Source organism: Opisthorchis viverrini, assembly GCF_000715545.1.
Source record: "Opisthorchis viverrini unplaced genomic scaffold opera_v5_204, whole genome shotgun sequence".
Lineage (NCBI taxonomy): Eukaryota > Metazoa > Platyhelminthes > Trematoda > Opisthorchiida > Opisthorchiidae > Opisthorchis > Opisthorchis viverrini.
In genome coordinates, this window is record NW_008751860.1 from 374,121 (window position 1) to 397,668 (window position 23,548).

General features: G+C 48.2%; 1 protein-coding gene across 1 annotated transcript in view; it reads left to right on the plus strand.

Annotated features, from left to right (window-relative positions):
* Positions 1 to 23,548, plus strand: part of T265_08154 (hypothetical protein) — a gene marked incomplete at both ends in the record, with an annotated part of 93,647 nt that overhangs the window by 26,294 nt on the left and 43,805 nt on the right. The window contains 7 exons of the mRNA XM_009173874.1: positions 2,685 to 2,950; positions 7,996 to 8,553; positions 11,458 to 11,862; positions 18,753 to 18,887; positions 19,673 to 20,237; positions 21,283 to 21,511; positions 22,881 to 23,314. Of these exons, the coding sequence (XP_009172138.1) occupies positions 2,685 to 2,950; positions 7,996 to 8,553; positions 11,458 to 11,862; positions 18,753 to 18,887; positions 19,673 to 20,237; positions 21,283 to 21,511; positions 22,881 to 23,314 (2,592 nt within the window). The remainder of the gene's footprint in view (positions 1 to 2,684; positions 2,951 to 7,995; positions 8,554 to 11,457; positions 11,863 to 18,752; positions 18,888 to 19,672; positions 20,238 to 21,282; positions 21,512 to 22,880; positions 23,315 to 23,548) is intronic.

Sequence of the window (23,548 nt, forward strand, 5' to 3'; positions counted from 1 at the left end):
TTCGACAGTTCCCACATTGTCCCAACTCACACCGATTCTGATATCAGCAGGAATGGCGCCGTCTCAGTTAGCGGAACAACACCATGATGTAGGTTGGGTGATACGGTTTTTTGTCCCCGTCTAGGTTTTCACGGATAGTTTATTTTGGTAGAGTATCCCTTCGAAAATGGGCGTCTATCACCACAACACAGTGTCAGTCCATTTTACTTTATCAACTATTTTACCATTTACCAAGAGTTTCTGTCACCGAAAGATGGGACAACAGGGGAGATATAGCTCGACGTTTGAGGCGATGCATCCTCTTCGCGTGAAGGCCAGTTGCTTCTTTATAAGGCAGAGCCGATCGCACCGTTGTAGCTATATTGAACCACTGACCCCAGTGTCATAGATTAGCAAAAGCTGTCCTGGCCTTCCCGGTTAGAGAGGGAATTTCGTCTCCAATCAACCTACCAAGACCAATACAACTTGCCAGGTAAGGAAATTTTTCTACCAAACAGATTCACCAGCCTGCAAGTATGAAGTTTGGGTTCGATCCCACCCAGTCCTACAACACACCTTGTAACTTACAGATGCGAAGCGCATACCAAGCCGTGTCACATCATTATTTGAAATGGCTTCCACCTTTGAAGGACCTGAACGAGGGAGGGTAATCTTTCACCTGTAGCACACTTTCGGTGCCTAGCTGCCGTGCCACACGGAGGGGGACGAGGGCTGGGATACTGCCAGGTCGCCCAAGCCTGGGCAGGGGAAGTCGAGAGGTAGAGGTCGGGTTCGAACCACGGACCTTCCGTGCTCTGACCACTCGGTAATGGCAAAGTTAAAGAGTTATCTTGAGAAAGTTTAGCTCTGTCATACACCACCGAAGTGGTGAGCTCGGGAAAACACCTTAAGCGGCCACAGGAGTTCGCATACGGTGGTTTCATAAGGAATATAGATTTGGCCAAACTTTCTGACGGTCGATAGAATCGAGCGCCACTTTCAGATCAGCAAAAGCTACCAATTTGAGACGTTCGAAAGAGTGGTGCTGTTCAGGGAACTGTCTCGAGGTAAAGATGTGGTCAATGCATTGTCGACTGGGGGGGGGCGAGATGGCCCAAGTGATTAGAGCGCGAATTTATTGAACGAAAGGTCCGTGGTTCGAACCCGACCTCTGACTCTCGACTTCTCCTGTCTGCGTTTGGGCAACCTGGCAGTATCCTAGCCCTCGTGCAACCTTCTAGTGGCATGGCAGCTAGGCACCGAAAGGGCGCTACAGCTGAACGATTATCATTATCATATTGTATCTCGACTGGGGCAAAACCCACATAGATTCTTGCGGATCTATGTCGATCGGACTGCGCAAAATAATGCCAGAGAGCATCTAAGATACAGCGGCCTTCAAACTGATGCAATAGATGCGTTTGCTCGACGTTTCTGCGCTTTTTTGGATATGGGAGTCACGGTCGAGGCGCCCCATTCTACCGGTATTCCGTTTTTGTTCGAATCGTTTGTAGCAGGGTCGTAAGACTCACCAGGGATTAATTGCCTTGTTAGTAAAGTGCAGAATGCCAACCCCTCGAATAGGGAGCGTTATCGTGGTAGGGGATTTGTTCCAACTTTTCAACCAAATTCGTTTGATCCTTCCAGACATTGTGTTGCAGAAGTTGATTCGTTCCTTGAACTGTTCAGCCCACCAGCGTTCTCCGTCATTCTTCAGGCTCTTGGTTATCCGGCGTTTGAACGGCATCCCAGTTGCTGGTGTGACATCGAAGCCATCTGATGACCTCCATAAAATCAGACGGTGGGACAGGCGGAACTAAAAGTTGGGGACAGCTTTTTTCACTCTGTTCTGTTCACCCTCCAACTAGACTTCATCTTCAGCTGGGCTATGCGTTTCTAGGAGCTGATCAGTCATAGGAGCTCGTGATTAGACCAACTGAAACCCGTTGAAGTTAGTGAACGGAATCTTCCTACATCGGCGTGCGTAATCCTAAGAAAAAACAAGTTGATAACCGAGCTCGCTAAAATGCATGATTGAATTCAAGTTGTGAACCCCAGGCGGAACGGCAACCTTTTACTGAAGCTCTTTATCCGTAACTCAGAGCCATGTGGTTCCAGTGAGACGATGACCAAGTCTGTTCATCTCGGTGGGACGGTGACGGTTTGTACATCTCCTTAACCCGTTGCACTATACTGTGGACTCACAGATCCTTCCGTACAAGGTTGGTCAACAGGTGGAGATCTGACTACCAGTCTCCTGGTCATCCAGGTTGGGGATCGTAACATGTCCGGCTACTCGCTCCTTAGAAATGCAGTTTGCTGTGACAGTCTTGCACCAACATCCGCTGCCATGCGGTTACGCTTTTGAGTCTGGTTGAGGTTTTTGTTGAGGCCACTAATCGTCCTGTCTAGCTTTGAGCGCCCTGACAGTATCCCAACCCAAGCACAAACATAAGTTGTACACTTAACAAAAATACCATTCCTTGTCGGCCATTGTGTGATACCATCAAGCGTATCGCCTTAAATACTGCATACGTGAGCACCGGGTAAGCTGACGCCTCCCCCTTTTCTGTTTCGCTTATTCATTTTTCTCCTCTCCTTGTTCCGTTGTTCGCGCTATCTCCGTAGGCCCATCCGCCATCCATTGCCCTTACCCGTTGACTCCACAGACACTTCGAAGTCATTCTTAAACCCCTGACACTCAGTTCATCTGACGGCCTTCAACGTTTGTAAACAAGCCGGACAACAGACTGCTCTTGAATGTACGCTGGACTCGTTTTCTGTTTATGTGTGCTGCCTTTACGAAGCGAGGGTTCAGGAACCAAATATGGTTATTGAATTGACCTTCCCGTTGTTTTCTGATGATCCAGATACCGCTGCCTCTGGTTCTGCTCCTGTTGGTACTGCTCTAAGCCACCGAGATGAAAGGTCTCTATTTGAAACGTCACCCGTTGATAATCCCTCCGAGGTGGTTTGTCTGGCAAGGTCTGTGAGACAAGGTGCGCCTTGTCTGTTCGCTGTTTCTGGTTACGCTCTGAGAGAGACAGCTTTTACAGTGCTTTGAGCGCCTTCTTGCGGTCAGCTAAGAGCTCAATATCTGTTATGGTTGCCGGGGATATGAATACACCAGTAGGTGAACTCAACGTTTCTGGGGCTCTATCAGGTGGTCAACTTGAACTGAAATTCAGAAATTCGAAAAGCAACGACCTTCTGTTGAAGTCACATGCTGAGACAGACTGCTTCTGTGCAGTAATGACTTCCTGAAAACCGAGACTGCTTGGCCACGTGGGGCCCGCCCCATGCGAGCCAAGCAGTGACGTCGATAGACCACAGCGCCATTAGCTATAGATTACGTGGATTCGAGTCACACGATGCCGCTTATTTTTGTGGTTTTCGGGGGAGCGAAAGATGTGCACACCTCGCCTGGAAAGCTCCTGGATCCTGAAGTGAAGCAAATCTACCAAATCCACCTGCTGAAGTCTCTTTCAAACAACACTTTTTCGGATGTCGACTCTTACTGGAAGGTACTACCCACAACCCTGCACAATGTTGGTCACTGCGCTTGCGGAATGGCGCAGTCAACTGGATGTAAGCATTAGATCTCGAGCAGCATTCTAAAATTGCTCGAGCCTCGGACGTATTCGTCCTGACTTAATACAATGCAGCTAGGCGGTCCGTGCGGACCCAGAAGTTTGGTGGACTCAGAAAGCTGAGGAGATTGAGAAGGCGAGAAACTCAGGGGATGTAAGTAAACTGTTCCAGCTGTCCAGAAAATCCTCTGGTGGGCGAAACAACCATAGATCAGAACGCTTCGCCTATCTATAAGAAAGAAAAGTGTCAATGCCATTGGGTTGAACACTTTCGAGACAAATTGAACTGACTATCGAATTGGCTCAACCGGCAACGCGGACCTGGACGGTGAACTCAGACCTCCCAGCAGGTTCGGAAATGGGAGAGTACATTTCATCCCTCAAGCATCACCAGGCGGCTGTTTCTGATGGTCCTCACCTGCTCTGTTTCTTGGATGCAGGTGAAATCCCTAGTCGGCGCTTGTCTAACTAACGTGCTCTATCTGGGCGAAAGTAACCGGGGTGAGTCGATTGTGGTGTCTATTGTGAAAAAAAGGTGTTCGCACTGAGTACACCAATCACACGTAACCAGACTATGTGTCGCTTATTCCGTGTCGTCTTACGAAGGTACATGAAGAGAGGACACACAAACACCAAGTAGATTTTCGGGGTTCTGTGGACGACATCTTCCCACTGAAGTATTAGAGCAACGGCATACGTATACGTGCCTTGCGTGTTAATTGACTTCTCTGGGTTTTTTTCAACACGTGCAACTTGTTCGTGAATATAGTGCGCTGTTTGTATTCCCATACTCGTGAGGGCACGATAGTATGTATGGAGCTCTTCAAAGACTTTCCCACAATTACTGGTGTTCACTCTCTCCATTTTTGTTTACTTTCGTCACTGATGAGATAGTGTAGTGAACACCGTAAGATCTCCAAAACCTTGGTATTCGGATCTCTTCGAGCGAAGACCTTGTCGACCTGGAATATGCAATTGGCTTTGTTCTCATTTTTGAAGAAGAGCAAAAGCAATAATAGTAACAAGTCTGACCGCGGTCATCCAGTCCTTTGGCATGTTCTTTTCCCGGCACTAGCCAGTAGTTGCGGAACCCCGGTATTCCTGGACCAGAAGAAGAGTGCAGTGTGAGTGGGCCTGTTTGTTGGTCTGATCGATCGTCAGGCTGACGGATATACATACGTGATCCTAAGTAGGCTAACTAATTCCGATGAAGAAAGGAATTGTTCAGCTGTAGCACCCTTTCGGTGCGTAACTGCCATTCCACCCGAAGGTTGCAAGAGGGCTGGGATACTGCCAGGTCACCCAAGCCTAGACAGAGAAAGTCGGGAGGCAGAGGTCGGGTTCGATTCACGGACCTTCTAGTCGGTAAATTCGCGCCATCCCGCCCCCCTGATGCACAGTACGCTACGCGCTTTGCAAAGTGTGAATTGCCAATGCGATTTTTTGGGAGGCGTTGAACGCAAACCTTGTGCTTACAGATGAACCGATAGATGGAGTAGATAAGTTCGTTTACCTGGGCAGTTACATAAGTCTCGGTGGCCTGACAGAAGACAAGACCACTTGCCGAATCGGGAAGGCCATGACATTGTTTGCTAACTTCCCACATTTGTGACGCTGACGTGACATCACGTTGACTGTTAAGAGTAAAATGTACAATGCCGCAGTCCCATCTGCCCTAATTTATGAGTTAAAGGCGTGGCTTTTGCGTGTGAAAGACCTTTGAAGAGTCTGTGTTTGACCACAAGTACCTTCTAAACATTGGGCGAGTCTGGTGGAAACACCGTATCATTGAGGCTGCAGTACGCCAGATGATTTTCAAGATAGTCCATTCTCCCTTGATAGATCGGCTGGTCGCATCTCACATGTTGTACGGGTAGTATGCCAGAGGACCGTTTACCTTGTTGACTTCTCTTTGCCCAGCCTAATGTTGGATGAAGGAAACACAGGGGTCGTCACTCCATGATCTATCAACGAAACCTGAAAGCCCTTACCAGTCAACTCAGTCGCGTTGGTAAATGCTGTCTTCGCGGATGGGAACCGCGGTACAAGACAAATCAATCGTTAGTGACCCTGACAAATATGTCTGTGTTGCGCAGCCAATGGAGGTTTCGAACCGAACCTGTCGCCTTCACCGCTCAGCTCTCAATACGTGCCACACCAGACAAACAGAACCACACGACATCAATGAACCGATTGGGCCATGGCCTCCGACGCATGGCTCTCATTCTTTTATTCTCTTTATCCTCGGATAAAGAAGCTGTGGCATTTCGATGAGCAGTTTCTGAACCGGAACAATGAACTGAACTGATCTTTCCTTGTCAACAAAGAGTGTTAAGAACTGTCTACCTGGGTGGTCCATACTAAAACAGCTGACCGAGGGCTTCGCCGACACCGGAAGTTACGGACCAATGTGTCAAAGATGCCCCTGTATTCTCGAACCGACCAAACATCACAGTATGTGTGGGTCTGTTTGTTGATCCGATCGATTGTCAGGTTGACGAACACGCATACATGATTCGCTGTCTTTCCCTGCAAAGGGTTATTGTGTTGGAAACTGTCTACTTTGGCAAACGAACTTTCTCAATGGTGAACCGTATCCAACCCTCAGGCCGCACGAAAGTGAGCGATGACCGGCTAAAAGTAATTCTCACTGTTCGAATTGTGACTGAAAGATCGGTTTGTATGTCAAAAGCGACGGTTTGGTTCTACGTGTCTCGAGATAGCTCAGTGATTAAGGCGCCAGCTTACGGAGCGGATGTCAGTGGTTCGAACCAAACCTCATCATTTCGACTGCTCCTGTCTAGGCTTGGGGAACCAGGCAGTGCCTCGTGCCTCCTTCCGCTGATATGGCGGCTAGGGTCTGAAAGAGTTCTAAATCCGAACGATTTTTTTCCATTGCATCTCTTCGAACTTCCGTGCTTCTGAAGAGGTCCAGTTGTGTAGGTACACACTTGTCAGCACTTGATATTTACATAAGTTAAATTTGTCACGATATCGTTAGACCTTGTTTTGTTCGTCTGGCCCGCTAAGAACTCCGGCCTGCGATCAGATGTTTGGAGGTTCCTGCCGTCGATTCTGGAGTCCAACGGTCGATAGCTCATCCAACGAGAATTGGTGCTTATCGAATGAAATTCCGTAGTTCAGACGTATAAAAAAATGCGAACTATGCAGAAAAAAGCCACGTCGCGATAGTCATTCCAGACAGTTGATGTGCACACTCATTCAGACAGGTCTTCTTTCCATTCAGCGCCTAATTGGTCAGGTGTCGTTCGCTCACTAACCACCATTGTTCTTGTAGTCAGTCTTGGTATAGATACAGTGGACGTCGTTCACTCACTTTGTTTCTGCGTTCCGCTTCAACTTGACCTCTACGCAAGCAAGGGTAAAGTCAGCTACTGCAAGTCTCCAAAAGTCGGCGGGCCATTTTGCACTGTCTCACTAATGGTAGTCAGTTTGAATTGCCTCTTCGGAATGAAGCGAAGCCTAAGCCTAGTTGGGTTGTGGATTTTTAGAGGTGAGATGGCCCGAGTTGTTAGAGCGCTAATTTACTGACCGGAAGGTCCGTAGTTCGAACTCGACCTCTGCCTTTGGACGTAGGTTTGGGAAGCGTGGCAGTATTCCAGCCTTCGTGCTTCCCACGGGTGGCATGGCAGCCAGGCACCGAGAGGGTGATACAGCTGAACGATTTTTCTTTCGGTTGTGGATTCGCATAATGCATGTCTCCCAGTTTAGAACCACCACGATCGGATGTGGCAAATCAAGAGCCTTGCAAGCCCCTGGTGGGCCTTCACTTATCACCTGCTTAGATTTTCCGGATTAAAGATGGTAGAGCTACCTGGTTCTGATAATGCTGATGGATATGGATGGTGTCTTCAACGGCTAGTGAGGCTCGTAATCCATCCTGTAATAGAGGCGTGCTGTCGTGCAGCACATACCACCAGTGTAGCCTTTAAAACGTTTCCGAAAATCAACGTCTGTGTTTGTTATCTTCGATAACCAATCTCTATCGAAGTGGACGTGGAATACAATGCATCTGGTTACTCTTGATTTCTTCGGATACGTATCTACAAATTACTTGTAGGAACAACATTGGGATGCTATGGTCCTCTTCGTCGGGTGTCCCTCATTGAGGGGTCCACTGTATATTGGGTGAATTTTATGTGAAAACCTATTCGAGGAGGCTTGTAATTTTCCTGACCGACAGGTTGATTTGCCTGAATTTTATGGGTTGCATACTCACGGGTTTGAATGCAGAACCAACCAATACTTATTACAAGCATGATGACAGCAAGTTTTGAACATTAAATGATTTCTGAGACTGCGCAATTCATATTCGTGAGTTACTTTAGTGGCTTTAGCTTGCATCTGTCTACTGCCGTCACATGTTGCCTTTTGTTCTGCCCCCCCCCCATTGATTATGCTCTAGCTTCGCGCGAGAGGTTTAGTGCCAACCCTCGTAAATTCCTCTGGCTTATCGGCTCCGACAAATCTGTACGGATTACCAACCGCCAACCATGCCTATTTGACGCATCCCAGTGCCCCTCGTCACCCATTTAGCCAGATGCACGGTTCAATGCCGCGGATTAGTGTATTCAACAGTCTGTCACCTCCTACCTGCATCCCAGCACCCCTTCCCACAACATCCAACAATCAGCCGAGCAACACCGTTACTGCCACCTCTTTTCAATCCAAACCGAGGACTATTCGACCCAACAGACCGGACCTTCCTCCGATGGCGATGAACTGTGGCAGACTTGTTCCCTCAAGATTTCCAAACCCTCCGAAGTCACTGAATGCCCCAATCCTGGGTTCGCATCAGCAAACACAAATCGCCAGTGGCCTACCGACGCCGACCCTGGATGCCACCAGTCCAGGGCTGGGAGTTGGAGAAGCCCGTCTCTCCTTACTCACAACTTCGCCAGAACAATTGGCAAGTCTTTCTTATCATATCTGGGCTTGTTGTGAATTCCATTGTCTTCTATCTGTCTTCGCAACTTAACGAAAACAATCATTCCAAGGTATTTTCCGGGGAATTTCCGATGTCCAATCCGTTTTGGACACCATCCACTGCTGGTTACTCGAACATTTCTTACTCTAAAATATATACATGAGGATGGTGTTGTACCCTAAACGTTCCAGAACCGTGGAGACTGATGAGAAAAGGTATTGTTTACGACCTCGTTAGCCTACCGCCATCCAGGCTGATAAAGTTCTTCATACAGGTTAGGATTTCAGTTCAGGGGCCGGTGCACCAATCTTAGATGCTACCCAGGGGGACTGGAGCTTCACGGAAATTGAACCCTGGCGTGTAGTGTTCGTCGTATCAGGATATTTGTTTGTCACTTGCCTCCAATCGTTAAGTGCGAGCTGGTCTAGTTGTTTTGTGATAAAACATAATTAAACCTACGTTCTACACATAAAGATTGCTGCATATGGTCAGAAACCAAACTAAATTCACCTGAATCGTCATTTTGGGCGCAAAACTGTCACTTTGTTCATTCCAATTGACTGACCTCACACGACATGTCGTTCACGTCGACTGTTGATGAGGATGATGAGTGTTGAATCTAACCGGACACCTCCCCCATTCAGTTGCCTACTCTGCCTGTGTACTTGTGGACTCCCATCTGTTTTGCTCTGTCATGGCCTTTCGGCCATTGGCCATCTCGTCCGACACTGGTACGCTAGCATGTTAGCGCGCGTGTGTGTGTTACCACAGCTACTTACCCGCCCGCATTCCTCCTTCGTCTACTCCTTGTGCTCTTACTTGTCGTGCCATGACTTCCGCGCGTTCACAATCACAATAGCAGATTGATCTCGGAAGGGCTGACCGCAATTCACAGCAGCTAGCTAGCGTGAAATGTTGGCCAATAAGAGCTGCGCTCTTTTTAGATTGGAGCACGTGGACAGCTGACATTTTTGTATGCTTTTGTCTGCTCCTGTAGTTGGGAAGACCGGGGAAGCTCTGCTGTAATAATCTTCCTGTCTCCGTACAGGACTGTCTCAAGCTACCGTGCATTTTGGTATATCATATTGGGCAGAGCAGGAAGCCAAGAAACAACACAGAGGTTGCGCCATCGTCAGTGAGCCACAGCACCATGGTAGATGAATTACTCACGCTTCATTGGTTACGCTGGTTCGGACATGTACTCCGCAAGCCAGAAGATCGACTGCCTCGCAGAGCTGTTTTCGCCCAGCCCTATGTTCAGGGGGAGTGACCGAGAGGTGGACAGGTATGAAAACACTAACCAGTAAACGCTTTTCTCAAAATTCCGCGTGGGGAATTCAACAGTGATGTTGATGATGACTCTTGCGGAGCACGAAGGCCGGGCCGCTGTTTGGCTTTCTGGCTTCTCATGGTGGAAGTTGCACTATGGCCTCTGAGTCACCCTGAACTGATTCGGTCACGTGGCACTCCATGCGGCAGAAAACTTGAACATCCACCAGTGAAGTTTGACACAAGAGTAGACTGGCAAAACTACTGTGAACCGCATTTTTGGAGTTGTGATTTGACTTAGCCATCTGGAGGTACCAGCAAGAACTGTCACTATGAGGGTCATAACTAAGCAAGGAAATATCGATCTGTGACCCAAAGTTGTTCTGAAGCTGTTCATAGAGAAGAGGATAGCTGCATCTGTTTGCAATTGTAGCGTTCTCTTTGCAGATCGGCCGAAAATAGCGAGTTTTGAAACGGACCATACCACTGTAACATGATTCAAGGAATCAACCCAAAGTCTCTTCTGAGGCTGCCCTGTCCATAGTGGAATCACAGGGTTCACCTCTAGCTAAGTAACTTAGTCTGTTCATGAAGAGTTCTTTCAGTTGAGGTCCAATGTTCACATATATTCAGATTCTTGACACATTTCATTCACCTTGGGACGAGATGGTCGAAGTGGTTAGAGCGCCAATTTACTCACCGGGAGGTCCGTGCTTCGAACCCGACCTCTGCCTTTGGACTTGACCTATTCAAGCTTGGACAACCTGGCAGTATCCCAGCCCTCGTGCAGCCTTCGGGTGGCATGGCAGTTAGGCACCGAAAGGGTGCTACAGCTTAGCGACTACATTCACCGTCTGCACTCATCTTGGTCTGACCTACATATATGGTCATATGGCGCTAAACTAAGCGTCTCGCTGAGTCCGATTTTGGTTGACCTGCCCCACGGGTTGTTTGTTTGAAAACCAACCACACGTGATTTCGAACTTTCACCTTGCAATCGGCTTGATCCCTTATGTACTACTGTTTGATAGAGGCTATTCGTTTTCGTATTGTCCATACCTAAGAAGTATAACAATATTGTGAGGAGCGAAGAAATCGTTTGTGAGCTACTTTAAAAAAAAACAGTCAGATGAAAGGTCGTCACTTGCGATGAATCTTCGAAAGACCAACTGAACAAGGCGTTTAATACAGTCATGTGGCACAGTGTTGTTCGTCGGCATCCAATTTGGTGATGATTGCGCTGGGATTCGAACCCAAGCCGTCGAAATGTATGTGTATGTAGTGTTAACCGGTATATTTGTGCGGTTGTTATGGGCTACAACCAGTGTAGTATGTCTCTGAGCGAAAAAAAAACAATAAACTGGCACGTTTCACCCCAACAAACCAATGAAGTTGCTGACCTGATATGAGCGAGCAAACTGCAGAGCTGTATTCCCTGGGAAGCAGAGTATAGCTTCCATCGCTGGCACGGTCAACTGAGCAGTTTGAGTTTGACATTCTTCGCCGAAAACAGTAGAAAATTCAAAGGTTTGTGGTCAGTCCGACACCTCCAATCAAAGCTACTTGGCAATTTGACCTCAACAGGACCGCACCAATGTACTGTCTGTCTTCGTTCTGGCTCTCCTGTTACTTACATGTATGTTGTATTTTCATTCTCTTGTTACACTTCAGCACTCTCCCCTTCATGCCACCATCACGAGCACAACAACGACAACTACTGCCACGGCACACGCTGTGACGAGAATTGTTAGCCCCGTCTGTTCAACCAGCACGAGCACAGCTCACACTGGACCCAGTCTGGTGAACAGCGGAACCTCCGTTCAGTCTGCCGGTGGGACAGTGACGACTACTACTGCGTCACCCGCTCTGGGGTCAGTGTCCTTTTCCGGTACCAACGCGGATTCAGACGGCACAGACGCATCCGCCCTGGTCCCCGTAGCCTGGGGACGTGTGGTCCGTATGGCAGATGGGGCTCTCCATTTCCCTGGAATCGGTCGACAGCTATTCTCTAACCCACAGTCTGTACTCCAAAGAATTCGTGCGGCTGCCTCCCCAGATGACAGCTTCTCGTTGCAGGTATGTTTACATTCTTACTCTTTGAGTCGTTGGTTCAGTTCAGTTCAGTTATACAACTGTATTCGTGTACAATGGCTCCATTCGTTGCAAATTTTTGCCAGTGGGTAGTGCAAGATAGAAGGAGTCGAGAGAAAAAACAGAACGGCGAATTGATGGTGGATAATGGCAGTATAAATACAGAACTGCCACTGATCGCGTGACATCGCCATGTTGGTGAGTCCCTCCAACTATCGATGTGTTGGATTTTTGAAACCTCACCGTTGCACACGATGCTCCCTGACACAGTCAAGGCACTTTGTTTTGTTGTTCATCCAGCAGCTCATGTGTTCACCACATTGTAATATCTTTTACTAGGAATTTGGCCGGGCAAAACAGCACACAGTGAGGTAATTGATCATCTGACGTACGGAGCACACGGCCAGCTCAGCACAGTTGGTTTATCTGAATCAACTCGCCTATTGGACATGTTGCCAAAGACGTCGACATTACTCATTCAATGTTCTCATGATATGTATCCAGTGCTTCGACTGCAAAGCCAACCACGCACGGCTGACCGGGCTTCACAGCCGTAAAATTACGCTGAACCCACTGCCGCACTGTAGATCTTGTCTTTCACTGACAGGCTAATGTCACGTCAACCCCAAGGTGAACGAAGCCGAACGGAATTTACCGATTCAGGCATTCACTTTGTCGGTAATGCAGCCACCCAACTGCCCACACACGTAGATCTGTTCATTGTCCTTGGTGGTTCTGGTGCCGTGACCGGCTTTAGCGGTCCACTCGCTCAGTCTTCAAAGGTGAAAAATGCATACCAAAGCGCATGGCATCTGTTATGCCTCTCGGATCTGATCCAAGTAGTGCAAAATCGTCCGCATACTCAAACTCCATAAGGACTCTCCTGGGAGGGATCTCCACTCTGGGGGTAGAAGACCTTGAGCATTTGTTCGATAGTTGATTCGATTTTGGGAAGACAGTGACGAACATTAAGGTTTTCAGGATCTCGTTATCAGACCTCATCTAATGGTTAAAATAGAAGCGAAAATGAATACGCTGTGAACCTTGAGCATTTGTTCGATAGTTGATTCGATTTTGGGAAGACAGTGACGAACATTAAGGTTTTCAGGATCTCGTTATCAGACCTCATCTAATGGTTAAAATAGAAGCGAAAATGAAATACGCTGTGAAGATTGGTTAGTGAAATACAAAACGTGAAGATACGAATGACTGGTTGTCTGCGCCCCCACGACGCAGCTAATTGGATGCTATGAGACAGTCTAGAAGGCCGTTAAGTGACTTGGCCGGTTGATTCATGCCACACGACCAAGGCAGACTCAGTGTTCGTACGAAGCGTTTTTGACAGCACAATAGCGGGTTTCGCAGGCTACTGATTCGGCTGCAGTCAAGTCACACCGTTGGATCGATTCTGGGTACAGGATAGATGACATGAAATGACTCGTTCGGAATGACCACGTGCCTGGTATCAATTAAGTGGAATTGAGCAATTGAGCTTTTTGCTGAACTACTGAGTCTAATGACATTTCGGTGCTCACGTATTCTATTAGAAAGTTGCCGTGTCGTGCGCTCAACATACTGCGTTGGACAACAGGAGGAGAAAGAATGCACAACCATACTCTGGGTGAGGACTGGCATACTGTCTTTGAGGTTCAAGTTGAACAAAGCTTTGGTTGTAAACCTAGACTGCAGAGTTCCAGCCGGAAACGTGCGTTTGCCGCAGAGTGCTGTTTTCCGCTCCCGATTCAGAGTGGCCGAAGCAGGGAGGTGGCCAACCTTTGACCTGACAAAAGGATATGTAGGAGATTACGAAACGTTTGGATGCTGTGGGTGGGTGGCCTTCCAGGATGGGGACCGAGTGATCCTCATTGCGCATGATTGGAGACGCTGCAACATATGGCTGCTAATCGATGTCAGTGGTGTGTCTGGAGGTGTAAGCACCTCGGAATGATTGTAGTAAGCTAGTATTAAGTTCGATTCCCTGTCCACCTTTGTTGTTTTCTTCCCAATAAGGCTTTCACACAAATCGTGGTTGTATGACATCAGTGTTGAACACGAATGTCGTGCTGTCCATGACGATGATGACGAACGAATAAATTTCGTGTTCAGGTTCGTTGTTTGTGGAATCCGTCAGACCCGGCGAGTCCAACCACACACTTGACGCTACTGCCTAGAAAGATTCCTCGTTAATAGTAGTGCACGTCCAGGATTGCTTTTGTTGGTGGGCACCACTTTCTCAGCGCATAGCTGCCATCCGAAGGAAGCACAAGAGCTGGAATTCTGCCAGGTTGCCCAAATCTCGACAGGAGCAGTCAAGATGCGGATAACAAAGAAAACGAGCGAATTTCAATTCCCGGTTGCTCAGGCAGAAGAAGGGTTTGCATGAGGTATTCCACCTTTAGCACTGAACTCAAACGCCTGACCCACAAGCAGACATCGATTTTTAAATAGGCAAGGCATGAGCAAATGAGGTCTGTTCAACCAGCTGACAAAGGGTACAGACGTTAAACAATGCTTCCCCAAACAGATTCCATTCCGTCTTGTTCACATTTCATTTTTCCAGTTAGATGGTCAGAGATTGAAGCTAATCTTACGGGAGCTGCTAACGTGTGAGGGAAATGATTAATTTTGGTACAAGTATGTTATGGAAACTAGCCGCTGCTCTCAAGCGGCGGCAGCATAAGATGATGGAGAAGATCCCAGTTGAGGTGACCCAAATTGACCCTTTGAAAAGTCTGACCCACAGGCTAGTTTTGTCCCGGGGCCATGACTCAACATTCCCACTTGCAAGACAACAGGCATTAGGGTTTTCTTGGAGAACCCTGTCCAGAGACAGTAGGCTGACCCACTCGGTTATGGGAGGGTGTAAGGCATAGCTGTCGGACTTTTATTTCGGTTGTGCATAGCGAGTGCCCTGTGGGTAGTATACGGCTCTGGATTCGCCCGTGTTGAATAATGCGGCAGCGGCCACGGTCAACTACTGGCCAACCGGGGTATGTGGGATTTAGGGCTCCCCTTTTCTAGTCCGTCCTTCGTAGAAGGGATGTTGCTTGCATGAAAACACGTTACTGCCCTTACACTCCTATTGCAGATTGTTCCAGACCCCCTCTTGTCACACCTATTCGTGGTATGGTCAGCATCGTTCGTTTGTTCTGCTGTAGCACCCTTTCGGTGCCTAACTGTCATGCCACTCGAAGGTTGCACGAGGGCTGGGATACTGCCAGGTTGCCCAAGCCTAGACAGGGAAGTCTAGAGTCAGAGGTCGGGTTCGAACCACGGACCTTCCGGTCAGTAAATTCGCGCTCTAACCACTTGGTCCATCTCGCCAACAGCGTTTGCTTTCCTGTGATTTTCCTGGGGTTGTGGGAAGAAGTTTTGCAGCCAGTGTAGCCGGTGGGATCATCAGAGTCCGACTATCACATCAGGGTGGCAGCTATTGGTCGGTTGATCGACGGCACAGTAAAACTATACACTGTCCTCTGTCGACCATCTTTATGTCGGCTCCTTCTTGTCGTTCAATAAGCACTCAACCGTAAGGGAAACAACAGTGAGTGCCGGTTCCTGTCGAACTTCGTCACGTCTCCTATAGTGTAGAATACTGACGTACTGTTGCGCCCCCCCCCCCCCTGAATCTCATAATAGACTTCCAGTGTCTTGTCGTCGATACCGATGATAGTCCCTCCACGCAAAACTCAAATCTAAAAGGAGCTTTTTTTCTGACCGAGTTTTTCTTCAACTAGTCTCTGTCCTCTAAGCGAAATCCTTCAATAGTCGAACAGAACGCACCACGTCTACAACATAACATGCAGGTATGCACGAAACGCAAACGCTGCACGTGATTGGCACTTATAACGTTGAAACTCATTTTGAACTCTGGTTAGAATGACATACACCCAGTTATGCGATTCAGCTTTTGGCTGAATCGTCGAAGATAGCGTGAAATCCAGGAGAACGAGGATGAAGGCAAGGCTAGCTTCCTCCGATCGTTCTTTTTTTTGCATTCCGATACATCGCAAACTTATACGATACTACTCAGAAAAGCAAAGGTGCGGGGGCACGTGGGTCATAGGGTCAACTGAGTGACGTCAATAGCAGACAACTGTGTGCATCGAAATTTGCAAGCCAACTTGAGTTCCTCTTGAACACGGGGTTCTGAAGGACGAAGTCCGATTCCAACCCTGCCCGCGATCGGTAATAGTGTGGGTCGTTCTGATTGGTCGAGAACAAAGTTTTTGAAGTCGATATTTTCATAGAACGCGTATCTTTAAAAAATTACGATCACGAACATGCAATCCGCAAATCAGGGAACTGAATGCTGTCCGGTTGGAAAGATGCCTGTTTACATAGGACCTCCATCCAAAGGTGACTCAGTTAGTTAACTAATGCTGAACTGGTTGTCAAAACCCTTAGACCTTCTGTTGGTACGAAATGCGTACCCGCTAAACTGTGTTAGAGTTTCATTTGCAGCCCGGTCCCGGTTTACTGACCTGAAGGTCTGCGGTTCGAACCCGACCTTATCTAGGCTTGGGAATCCTGGCAGTATCCCAGCCCTCGTGCTCCCCACGGGTGGCATGGCAGCCAGTAACCAAAGGGGTTTTACAGTTTAGTGATTTTTTGTAACTGCTGGTGGAACGGTTGTATCCGAATTGCTAAGATACTGCCAGGTTGCTCAAGCCGAGACAGGGGAAGTTGAGAGGCAGAGGTCGGGTTCGAACCACGGAACTTCCGGTCACTAAATTCGCACCCTGGCCTCTTGGTCCATCTCGCCCCCGCAACCCACACACACTGTAACATCAATACGATGCATTCAGTTCGGAAATAGCGGTCTCCGGCCTGGCAACAATGTCGTTCCTCTCAGACTTTCCTGAAACGATTGTGTTTTGCTCATAGCATCACCTCAATTAGTCATGTACAGAACACGAGTGGTAAGTTCTTAGGTCAACCTTCCTCGACTATTGTCCTTGGTGAACGGTTCAGTTCGTTGCGAGAGCTTTGCTTGATGATGATCATGATGAGGGCGATCGCGGTCTTTGCTTCAATAGGATTTAGCGAGGTTATCAAAGGCTTTTGCTAAAGAATCCCGCGTGTCTTCCTCTTCCTCTCAGCTTCCCCCGAATTCAATCGATTTTGACATACCAATGGAGGCGCGCACAAATAACCTGATGAAGCGCACCTCAACGGATTGTGGATCACGAAAAGTAAGTTATTGCTTTCATTCTTACCCGCAGTTGATATTCCTCAAGTGAACCACTGCCGTCATTGTGTTGCTCGTTACGTTGAGCTGTAGCATCCTTTCGGTGCCACCCCACCCAAAGGCAGTACGAGGACTGGGATACTGCCAGGTTACCTAGACAGGGCAAGTCGAGAGGCGGGGGTTGGGTTGGAACCTCGAACCTTCCGGTCAGTAAATTGGCGCCTTAACCACTGAGCCATCTCTCCCCGTGTTTCTCCATATCCTTGGACTATTCCTCACTGTAGGGCAAAACGGTCCATTCGTTTAGTCAGCAGAATACTTAAAAGGAGCTTTTTTTCTGACCGAGTTTTTCTTCAACTAGTCTCTGTCCTCTAAGCGAAATCCTTCAATAGTCGAACAGAACGCACCACGTCTACAACATAACATGCAGGTATGCACGAAACGCAAACGCTGCACGTGATTGGCACTTATAACGTTGAAACTCATTTTGAACTCTGGTTAGAATGACATACACCCAGTTATGCGATTCAGCTTTTGGCTGAATCGTCGAAGATAGCGTGAAATCCAGGAGAACGAGGATGAAGGCAAGGCTAGCTTCCTCCGATCGTTCTTTTTTTTGCATTCCGATACATCGCAAACTTATACGATACTACTCAGAAAAGCAAAGGTGCGGGGGCACGTGGGTCATAGGGTCAACTGAGTGACGTCAATAGCAGACAACTGTGTGCATCGAAATTTGCAAGCCAACTTGAGTTCCTCTTGAACACGGGGTTCTGAAGGACGAAGTCCGATTCCAACCCTGCCCGCGATCGGTAATAGTGTGGGTCGTTCTGATTGGTCGAGAACAAAGTTTTTGAAGTCGATATTTTCATAGAACGCGTATCTTTAAAAAATTACGATCACGAACATGCAATCCGCAAATCAGGGAACTGAATGCTGTCCGGTTGGAAAGATGCCTGTTTACATAGGACCTCCATCCAAAGGTGACTCAGTTAGTTAACTAATGCTGAACTGGTTGTCAAAACCCTTAGACCTTCTGTTGGTACGAAATGCGTACCCGCTAAACTGTGTTAGAGTTTCATTTGCAGCCCGGTCCCGGTTTACTGACCTGAAGGTCTGCGGTTCGAACCCGACCTTATCTAGGTTTGGGAATCCTGGCAGTATCCCAGCCCTCGTGCTCCCCACGGGTGGCATGGCAGCCAGTAACCAAAGGGGTTTTACAGTTTAGTGATTTTTTGTAACTGCTGGTGGAACGGTTGTATCCGAATTGCTAAGATACTGCCAGGTTGCTCAAGCCGAGACAGGGGAAGTTGAGAGGCAGAGGTCGGGTTCGAACCACGGAACTTCCGGTCACTAAATTCGCACCCTGGCCTCTTGGTCCATCTCGCCCCCGCAACCCACACACACTGTAACATCAATACGATGCATTCAGTTCGGAAATAGCGGTCTCCGGCCTGGCAACAATGTCGTTCCTCTCAGACTTTCCTGAAACGATTGTGTTTTGCTCATAGCATCACCTCAATTAGTCATGTACAGAACACGATTGGTAAGTTCTTAGGTCAACCTTCCTCGACTATTGTCCTTGGTGAACGGTTCAGTTCGTTGCGAGAGCTTTGCTTGATGATGTCATGATGAGGGGCGATCGCGGTCTTTGCTTCAATAGGATTTAGCGAGGTTATCAAAGGCTTTTGCTAAAGAATCCCGCGTGTCTTCCTCTTCCTCTCAGCTTCCCCCGAATTCAATCGATTTTGACATACCAATGGAGGCGCGCACAAATAACCTGATGAAGCGCACCTCAACGGATTGTGGATCACGAAAAGTAAGTTATTGCTTTCATTCTTACCCGCAGTTGATATTCCTCAAGTGAACCACTGCCGTCATTGTGTTGCTCGTTACGTTGAGCTGTAGCATCCTTTCGGTGCCACCCCACCCAAAGGCAGTACGAGGACTGGGATACTGCCAGGTTACCTAGACAGGGCAAGTCGAGAGGCGGGGGTTGGGTTGGAACCTCGAACCTTCCGGTCAGTAAATTGGCGCCTTAACCACTGAGCCATCTCTCCCCGTGTTTCTCCATATCCTTGGACTATTCCTCACTGTAGGGCAAAACGGTCCATTCGTTTAGTCAGCAGAATACTTTCGTTCCTTCCTTTGATTGTCTTTTTTAGTTTTCAGTTCCAAGGGAGTTCTTACCCCAGAGGAGACTACTCATAATGGGAAATTATGGTATACCTATATACCTGCATATATGAATATGGGTGTTCGTCAAAGCTCCATAGGAATGTACATGTCTATTGGTCGCCATCATGATAGTACAGTATGGTATAGTTCAGTGGAGAGCACATTGGTCTGTTCGAGGGGGGAGATGGCTTAGGCGGTTAGAGCGCGAATTCACTGACCGGAAGGTCCGATGTTCGAACCCGACCTCTGCCTCTCGACTTCCCCCGTCTAGGCTTGGGCAACCTGGCAGCATCCCAGCCCTCGTGCTTCCTTTGGGTGGCATGGCAGCTAGTCTGTTTGAGCTGAGTGGACCGCTGAAATTGTGCTTGATACACTGCCCCAATGTGTGATGTTCGCCTGTCGTCATTTACCTTCTCCCCCAACCAGGGATTCCATGTCTGCCTCTGCTGCCAGCAGACATTCACCAGTCCATCTCTGTACGACAGCCACATGTTGCGTCCCCTGGCACGTATCTTTTATCGATGTCACATATGTCGGGGCTCAGAAACGGCACACCTTACCTCGGTAGAAGAGAACCCAGCGGTCGACCTACACATGTCTGTCGTCGATTTACTGAATTCATTTGGTTCGGACGCTTCCTCCGGGCCTTCCGCTGCTATAAGTGGTGGTTCTGTCGGTCCTCTGACTAACACATCTGCTGGCACAATACAACAACAACTCCCCTCGCACTCACCCTACTGTACTGTGCTCTTTGGTGGAATTGTTAAAGCCTTCAACCGATGTGCAGTCTACTCCCATTTCGCTCACGCGCATCCCAACGAAGTCGATTTGTGGACTTTACAGCCCAGTCGCATCTCCGTGTGTCCTTTGGCTGAGTCAGCCTGGGAACCCTCAACACTGGAGCTCAATGGCACGGATATAGTTCTGGCGACGTGCGTTTCCGGGATGAACAGTACCACTCACGACGGTGCGTCATTGCCTCAGATCCCCGGTGAGTGAACTGTGTGTGCTAGGTTTGTGTTTTCTCAGATGACTTGTCTGTTAGAGTACTGAAAAAAGCTTCAGTGGTATTTACATGTCTTCCGTCCTATTCTCGAACTGTACTCCGTTGCTCCGTTTATCTTGACCTTGTTTCCCGTTTCATGTAGCACAGTGAGTGAGTGAGTGGCACCTAAGCGTCATTGTCCCGACACTGGTCTCAGGGCCTAAAGGTAAGTGATGCCGTAGTCACGTAGCAAACGCTCCTTCGATTTCGCCAGTGGTATCTGTCTCCTCGTGTTCGGTGAGTCATACTTCTTCAACCGACTGACCTGCTTCCTTTCACACTGCGAACCTTAAGAACCCGCTCATTCGATTTCCACGTCGCCGTGGTCACCGAACACTCGTGTCGCTTGTCACTGTCGCATACGCCCGTCACATACACTGTGAATAAAATAATCGATCATGTGCTCACCAGTAGACCACAACACCACTCACTTTTGGTCAGTATCTCGGAGGACGGTTTGTGTTTGGCTATCCACGAATCTCTTCGGGGCTGAGTTATTGGCGTGGTTTTTAGGCCACAGAACGAGTTGAAGGTAATGTGCGGAACATGGCAGCTAGAATGCAAGCCTTCACCAACCTGAATTTGATCACAGCTCTGAATATTGTGTTTGGGGAACGCGTGTCACGGTTTCCATGCAGCGGAGTTAGTGCTCATTAGGGTGAAAATGTTGTCGGCTCAACAGAAAAAATACCTTGACATATCCTTAATGAGCAATATGTGTAAGAATCCAAGCACACTGTGATGCTTATCCGGTCCTCCGTGAAAATCGATAGTTAGTTGAAACAAATGAACCATTCACAAACGGTGTTGCTAATTTACGTCTGCCAGGTCGATGTGGAATGCTGGTCTTCTTCGCACTAGGTACCGGCAGTAGAAACGCGATCCCTCCTTGATAGTGAATATTCTTTTGTCGTTCTATTTTCCGATTGGCCACGGAGCTCTCGTTTTTTTCCCGGGTATCCGAGTTTTTCGTAAGGACCATTTCATCTAGCTCTACCCTCCACCCTGTCGTCGCGTTTGCCAGAACCAGATACTGGCCGTCAACCTTCGTCGTCCCCAGTGTCACACCCAACCAGTGTATCGGAACCCGTCAATCCTGTGATAAACGACAATCTGTCGGAGGATGGGAATCGTGCGGCCAAAAAACTGGATGCCTCTTTTCCCTATCGTCCAGGAGTGGAACTGGCTGAAGTGTGGAATGATTTGGAGCAAGCGATCAAGTGAGTTTCGATAACCTCTTCTATCCCATCTACAAATATAGTATTTTGGTCCTGGTCGAATAGTTGGGTTGAGCACTGCTCACATTTGTTCATCCTGTATTTACTGAGACCATTGAGATGAGTGCTTGCTGAGTATAGAATTTTCTTGGCGCTGCGTTTCACTTTTGGTGAGCCATGTTCTGTCCAAGAGCTGACTCACCTGTTTTTTTTTCAATCAGCAAGCAACCGTGGCCCGAATCCTACCGACCTGGCTTATAGGGTTTGTGTCCAAGATACTCGATTCCAGACCTTACCAAAGCCATTCGGGCTAAACTCTCTATTTGATTCAGCAAAGAATTCTAAGCTTCGGAGACTGGAAAACATCCGCTTCCGGTCGGGCGGGTGCTCAGACTGGGAAGGACGAGGGCAGGGTCTTCACTAGCAGTGGACCCTCTTCAGTACAGGTTACGGGTACATGTGACATGATAGCTGTGTATGCCCAGACCGATTCTCATCATCATTGTCAGCTGTAGCCATCGCGTACTGGTCGTACAGTGGTTGTAGCTGTCACAGTTTCGTTCACCGATGATTCGGGGAGGTGGGGTAGGTAGCTGCGTATTGGAGGCGGGAGCTGATAAATTAGTGCGTCAATACAGCACCGTAGGTGGACTGTTAAATGGGGGATTGGGAGGAGAGCTTTGCATTGAAGACAATAGCTTGGATGCATGGGCACCGTTGAGGGCGCGACTGGGCCATTTCTGACAATGTCTCCAACCATTGATATGGCCCCTCTCGGGGTCCCCATCCAGGAAGACGGCAATGACCAGCGCAGCTGAGTTTGCTGGTGATGGCTTTTATACTTCACTGCCTCTGACTCTCTTCCACCTTTCACGTGGTTGTGCGAAAAGAGCCCTTCGAGGATTTCGGTCGACTGGCATACGCAACACGTGGCCAAGCCGGCGCAACCTATGCGGTGTAATCAGTTCTTTTATCGAGGGTGAATTATTTCTCCCGAATACCATTCGACGAACTTCAGCCTTGCTGCTCCGGTGTTCCCACCAGATTCGGGCAATGCTCCGAAGACATCGATGGTCAAACACTGAAAGTGATCAGAAGTGATTTCTAACAGCACTTATGTGACTTTCCTTATGAAGCTCCTAAATCAGACATCTTCATTGTAGCCGGTGAATTGTTCAAACGGAATTGATATGAATAGAAAGTTACGCATGGTTTCCCAACTTTGTCTGAATCCATTCTGAAACTTGAGATGTTTCGTATAATGAAAATGTCCTTGAACCAACCTGATTGTTGGTGGCGGGAAATTTTTTGTTGAGGTTATTCTTCAACCCTAATTTTTTTCTCCCCGGCCGTCTCTTTTACCCCGTCACAGCGAGGCCATACTTCACCACGGTCTCAATCTCCTCGGTCCTTCTGATGGATATATTGATTTTACTGGTGCTTCCAGCACGCTCATGGCTTCTTCGTCCCTTGCGTTCGACTCAAGACATTCCACAGTGACGAATTCTCCTGCATTGCAACGAATCTTCACACCCACGTCAGACTCGTCCTTCAGTGCCGCATCTTCTTCCGGACCCATTCTACCTTCGCCCAACTCGACGCTCTCTGAGACAATCCTTCATTTGGCCCGCGCTCCAGTATGGTACAGCCACTTTTTCCTCACCGATTGGTCGCAAGTCCCCAGTATGGCGACGGTTTCCAGTGAACCCGAGTCTTCTCAAGCAGATCAGCCAATCATCGATGAGAACCACTCACAATGGCCACTGGAGAACGAAGACGAGCGTGACAAGTTGGCTGAAAAGAAGCGTGAGTTAAAACAAGAGTTCTGTTTCATCCACCATCATCGGTGTGAGAAAAATCAGCATGGGTCAAATGCTCATGTGTTCTCTTTTCAGGGGTTTAAACTTGATTAGACCCTGACAAACTCCAACTGCCAAACCGGAGCGCATATGAAGTTTTCGCCGTTAGAAGAGGCTTGGACAGCTGGATTCCTTGCAGTGATTGAGCTATTGACTCAGTCTATATCATCTTAACTGATGG